We start from the raw sequence: 5833 nt of genomic DNA on the forward strand, positions 1-5833 counted from the left end.
AAAAAAAAAAAAAAAAATACACATAGGCTGGGCACAGTGGCTCACGCCCAAAGTGAATAGATCATTTGAAGGCAGGAATTCGAGACCAGCCTGGCTAACATAGTGAAACCCTGTCTCTACTAAAACATACAAAAAATTAGCCGGGTGTGGTGGCAGGCGCCAGTAATCCCAGCTACTCAGGAGGCTGAGGCAGGAGAATCGCTTGGACCCGGGAAGTGGAGGTTGTAGTGAGCCGAGATCGCACCACTGCACTCCAGCCTGGGTGATAGAGCAAGACTCCATCTCAAAAAAATAAAAAAGTAAACGCACACCAGCCTGGGAAACATAGTGAAACCCCATCTCTACAAAACACTGAAAAATTAGTGGAGCATGGTGGCACGCACCTTTAGTCCCAGCTACTCAGGAAGCTGAGGCAGGAGGATCACTTGAGCCCAGGAGTTTGAGGCTGCAGTGGGTTATGATCCCTGTCATTCATAAATAAATAAATGAACGAATAAATAAATAATAAATAAATAAATCACAGTAGGCTGGGCACAGTGGCTCACGCCTGTAATCCCAGCACTTTGGGACGCCAAGGTGGGTGGATCACGTGAGGTCAGGAGTTCGAGACCAGCCTGGCTAACATGGTGAAACCCCATCTCTACTAAAAATACAAAAATTAGCTGAGCGTGGTGGTGGGCGCCTGTAATCCCAGCTACTTGGGAGGCTGAGGCAGGAGAATCGCTTGAACCCGGGAGGCGGAGGTTGCAGTGAGCCAAGATCGCACCATTGTGCTCCAGCCTGGGCAACAAGAGGGAAACTCCATCTCAAGATAGACAGATAGATAGATAGACAGATAGACAGATAGACAGATAGACAGATAGATAGATAGATAGATAGATAGATAGATAGATAGATAGACAGACAGATAGACAGACAGACAGAGACAGACAGACAGACAGACAGATAGATAGATAGATAGATAGATAGATAGATAGATCGATCGACCGACCACAGCTCGCAGGTACTCACTGAGGTTAGCAGTACACACACAGGCACACATCTGTATTCATGCAGCATTCTTGCACAAGCACCTACTTATAAATTCCTACAGGGTGACCTCCCCGACTAACATTCAGATATAGTTCATTTCCATCCTAGATCTTGGGCAACATTCTTGACCTCTCTAAGCCTCAGCATACTACTGTATCAAATGCAAATATAATGGTGGCTACCATAGAGAGTAAAGATTGGTGGGAGGGAAGCCAGGTAGGCTACTTGGCACATAGTAAGGGCTTGATGAATGGTGCTCTCGTTTCACTGAGGCAAAAGGGGAAACAAAAAGTTTAGCAGACAGGCAGAGGATCCAAAATGCTGTGTAGCGTCATCACTGATGGCACTCTGCTGTGCCTGAGCCTGACCTCTCTCCCTAGGGCTTTCAGAATTTCCTGGGGGTTTCCTGCCAGGCTCAGTGGCTCACGCCTGTAATCCCAGCACTTTGGGAGGCCGAGGCAGGCAAATCACCTGAGGTCAGGAGTTCGAGACCAGCCTGGCCAACATGGTGAAACCCCGTCTCTACTAAAATACAAAATTAGCTGGGCGTGGTGGTGGGCACCTGTAGTCCCAGCTACTCTGGAGGCTGAGGCAGGAGAATCGCTTGAACCCGGGAGGTGGAGGTTTCAGTGAGCCAAGATTGCGCCACTGCACTCCAGCCTGGGTGATAGAGTGAGACTCTGTCTCAAAAAAAAAAAAAAATTCCTGGGGATTTCCAGACAGGAAAATGATTGCTCCAGGGCTCCAATATCCCTGCAGCCTGGCCTCTGTCTTCTGGGCCCACTCATCCCTGGGGCTGCTTTCTCCTTTCCTCTGACCACTGTCTCCAGAGCCTCCTACCCTCACAGTTTTACTTTCCTGCGGTGATGGGCAAATTGGTACCTTCAGATAGCTGTGGAATGAACCTAGACATGTATATCCCTCCTGTCGCCTCTGGGCAAAGATGCTTGAGGCAGTCAGGGGGGTCAGCAGGGGTTGGGGGACAAGTAGATAAACTGAGCTTGGAGGAGTCTGAGAAATGTCCTGGTAAGCAATCCAGACTTGAGTCTCACTTCTGACACCTACCAGCTGTGTCCTAACCTCTCTTTGCATGTCTCCTCATCTGTAAATTGGGGATGATCATAGCACCTATTCATGAAAAGACTGATGCATGGCTAAGCACGGTGGCTCACACCTGTAATCCCAGCACTGTGCCAGGCCAAGATAGGAGGCTCACTTCAGGTCAGGAGTTCGAGACCAGCCTGGCCAACACGGTGAAACCCAGTCTCTACTAAACATACAAAACTTAGGCGGGCATGGCTGGGCGTGGTGGCTCACACCTGTAATTCCAGCTACTCAGGAGGCTGAGGCAAGAGAATCACTTGAACCCAGGAGGCAGAGGTTGCAGTGAGCTGAGATCACGCCATTGCACTCCACCCTGGACAAAAAGAGCAAAACTCTGTCTCAAAAAAAAAAAAAAAAAAAAAAAATTAAGTGGGCATAGTGGTGTGCCCCTGTAGTCCCAGCTACTTGGGAGGCTGAAGCAACAGAATTATTTGAACCTGGGAGGCGGACATTACAGTGAGCTGAGATGGTGTCACAGCACTCCAGCCTGGGCAACAGAGCGAGACTCCATCCCAAAAAACAACAGCATTGACAACAAATAGTAACAACAACAAATAGTACCTATTCATGAAAAGACTGATGCATGGCTGGGCGTGGTGGCTCACCCCTGTAATCCTGGCCCTATGGGAGGCCAGGCAGAGGATCACTTGAGGTCAGGAGTTCAAGACCAGCCTGAGCAACATACAAAGACCCCATCTGTAACAACAACGACAAAAAAACCCAATAGCAGGTTTAGCCTAAGACCCGACGCACAGTCGGTACCTGATGAAAGCAAGCTGTTATCATTGTTTTTGCTTTTCATTTTCTACCCTGGGCTCCTCTTAAGACTCGGTCTCTCTTGTTTCTTGGAGGTCAGGTTGCCAAACTTTTCCAGGACTCGAGTCTGGGAAGCACCGTTAACATCCTTGTAACTCGCCTCATCCTGCTCACGGAGGACCAGGTGCGGGGGGCTCCCTCCCCTTCCCCTTCCCCTTCACACCAGCAGGTCTTGCCGTCCCCTGGGTGGTGGGCGCCCATGCACTTCCCTCTGTCCATCCCTAGCCCACTCTGGAGATCACCCACCATGCCGGGAAGTCCCTGGACAGCTTTTGTAAGTGGCAGAAATCCATCGTGAACCACAGCGGCCATGGTAATGCCATTCCAGAGAACGGTGTGGCTAACCATGACACAGCAGTGCTCATCACACGGTGAGGGGACAGGAGAGGTCTAGGACTGGGGCTGAGAAAACAGGTGGTCCAGGGAACCGTGAGAGTCCAGAGATCACTTCTGCTGGGGTGGGGAGGAGCAGGGAAGTTTGGGCCGCCCATGAGGGAGTCAGGGATGGGGAGGGGCTGCTTGAGAATAATGGGTAAGGGAGGTTTGGGGCTGTTTGGGCACTGATGCCCTCATTCACTCATTCTCTCACTCATGCATGCGTGCGTTCATGGTCAGTCACTCCTGGATGCAGCTTCGGGTGAGAGGCAGATGGCGCCTCCAAGGCAGGACTCAACCCCCAGAGTTTGGCATGGTGGCATCAGCAGGGCTTAGGGAGACAGTCCAGCCCCTTCACTGCCCCCTTCTCCTTTTACAGCTATGACATCTGCATCTACAAGAACAAACCCTGTGGCACACTAGGTATCCGAGCCCCGTAGGTTTCAGGTGTCTGTGAAGGCAGTGGGCTGGGGTGAGACCTGGCAGGTGGATGGGGCGAGCCAGCACCGTCCTGAGCCTCCCAGTCCCATCCCCACATGCCCATCTTCCCAGGCCTGGCCCCAGTGGGTGGAATGTGTGAGCGCGAGAGAAGTTGCAGCGTCAATGAGGACATTGGCCTGGCCACGGCGTTCACCATTGCCCATGAGATCGGGCACACGTGAGGCCGGGGCACACAGGAGGGGGAGGACGGGAGGAGCTGGGCGGGTCCCTCGGTGCCCGGCAGAGCCGACACCCCTTTCCCCAGATTCGGCATGAACCATGACGGCGTGGGAAACAGCTGTGGGGCCCGTGGTCAGGACCCAGCCAAGCTCATGGCTGCCCACATTACCATGAAGACCAACCCATTCGTGTGGTCATCCTGCAGCCGTGACTACATCACCAGCTTTCTAGAGTGAGGATGCACCTGCATGTCCCTCAGAGCGGGTCGCACCCATGGTGGGGCAGGGTGCACGGGAGACGACAGAAATCAGGGCTGCTCCCTGGGACCCCCATCCAGCCGGAGCTCCTGAGCTCTTGACTTGTAGCTACCTAGCATGACAGTTGCTTTTCTCTCGAGGCAGCTCGGGCCTGGGGCTCTGCCTGAACAACCGGCCCCCCAGACAGGACTTTGTGTACCCGACAGTGGCACCAGGCCAAGCCTACGATGCAGATGAGCAATGCCGCTTCCAGCATGGAGTCAAATCGCGTCAGTGTAAATACGGGGTAGAGAGAGCCTTCCTGCTTTCCTTCCTGGGAGGGGAGGGGGCCGCTGGGGCGGGGAGGGAACTCTACCAGGGCACCCACCTGGGAAGTGGGGGGGTGGGAGAGCCAGGAAGGGGATGGGGTGAGCCCCATGGGGATCTGGGAGGACAGAGGTGCATGGAGTGTGCAAAATGTCCTAAGCAATCAGACAGTGCTTGGGAACAAAAATGGGATCACCTGCTCCTCCAGACCCCTGATTTGAGGGGAGGGCTGGGCTGGGGGGCCACCTTCTGTCTGGTACATCAGACCACCTGTGGGCTACAGCAGGATCAAAGTCTCAAGACCTCTCATGGGGCAGTTTTTAACTAAACATCCAGTCCTGATGGAAATAATTTCCCTGGGGATGAGCTATCTTCCCTACTTGGCAAAGAACTAGACAGAACCTTCCAGGGACTCCCTCTCTGGAGGAGCTCTGAGCCTCCTGACCTCCCCCCACTCTTTCCTGAAGTTCAGACTCCCAAAGCCCTATTTGTGCATAGAGAAGGGAGTTAGGGGTAGGGGGTTCCACTCCCAGCTCCTCCCAGGAAGCTGAAGACCTACTGGCTTCCTGCTTCAGCCGCCAGCGTTCAGCCGCGGTCTGCTCCTCCTCTGCCCACCTGCCTCGATTCCCTAAATGCACCCCTAAGCTCCTCAAAGTCTCAGCCCTAGGGGCCCAGGCCCAGCCCTAGTTCTTCACACCCTCACAACTCAAAGGATCAGAGTTTTTGTGATGCCGTGTTCATGCAAAGCAGAGGGCAAGCAGCTGCCAAATTGCCCTCCCTCCATTCCACTGCAAGACAGAGACAAACCCTGGAAAAATTTCTATTTCATTGACATCCCACCCTTGACCCCCTCCACCCTAACTTAGCTGGCAACTACAGCACCCTCTAAGGAATTCCTAAAGAATTCCGAAGCTAATCCTCACCATCTGCTGTGACCCAGGTATCCTAACAACGATCGTGGTATCTGACGTTTACTGAGCTCTCACTATGTGCTAAGCATGTGCTGTGTATCATCATCTAAACTCCTGACAATCCTATTAGCCCCCAAGTTACAGAGAAAGGGACTGGGGCATAGCATAGGGAGGGTGACTTGTCCAAGGCCACAGTTCGAGACCGTGATGGAGCTGGGATTTAAATCCAGATCTCTCATGACTCTCCAAATTTTACAAAGGGGCAGGGGAGGGGAGGAGCTGTCAAAATATCAAGCTTGGGCTGGCACTGGCTATATGTTGAATTGAGCCTTCCTTTTATTTATTTATTTATTTATTTATTTTTTTTTTTTG

The 5833-nt window shown here is 52.5% G+C and overlaps 1 protein-coding gene across 2 annotated transcripts in view; it reads left to right on the forward strand.

Annotated features, from left to right (window-relative positions):
- The window catches only part of ADAMTS10 (ADAM metallopeptidase with thrombospondin type 1 motif 10), a 33150-nt gene that overhangs the window by 11474 nt on the left and 15843 nt on the right, over nucleotides 1-5833 (forward strand). For both annotated transcript variants that reach the window (XM_017879899.1, XM_017879900.1), the window contains exons 6-11: nucleotides 2988-3076; nucleotides 3178-3323; nucleotides 3707-3750; nucleotides 3880-3985; nucleotides 4073-4219; nucleotides 4389-4530. In XM_017879899.1, coding sequence (XP_017735388.1) covers nucleotides 2988-3076; nucleotides 3178-3323; nucleotides 3707-3750; nucleotides 3880-3985; nucleotides 4073-4219; nucleotides 4389-4530 — 674 coding nt within the window. The remainder of the gene's footprint in view (nucleotides 1-2987; nucleotides 3077-3177; nucleotides 3324-3706; nucleotides 3751-3879; nucleotides 3986-4072; nucleotides 4220-4388; nucleotides 4531-5833) is intronic.

Source organism: Rhinopithecus bieti, unplaced genomic scaffold (genome assembly GCF_001698545.2).
Source record: "Rhinopithecus bieti isolate Rb0 unplaced genomic scaffold, ASM169854v2 scaffold_10589, whole genome shotgun sequence".
Classification (NCBI taxonomy): Eukaryota; Metazoa; Chordata; class Mammalia; order Primates; family Cercopithecidae; genus Rhinopithecus; species Rhinopithecus bieti.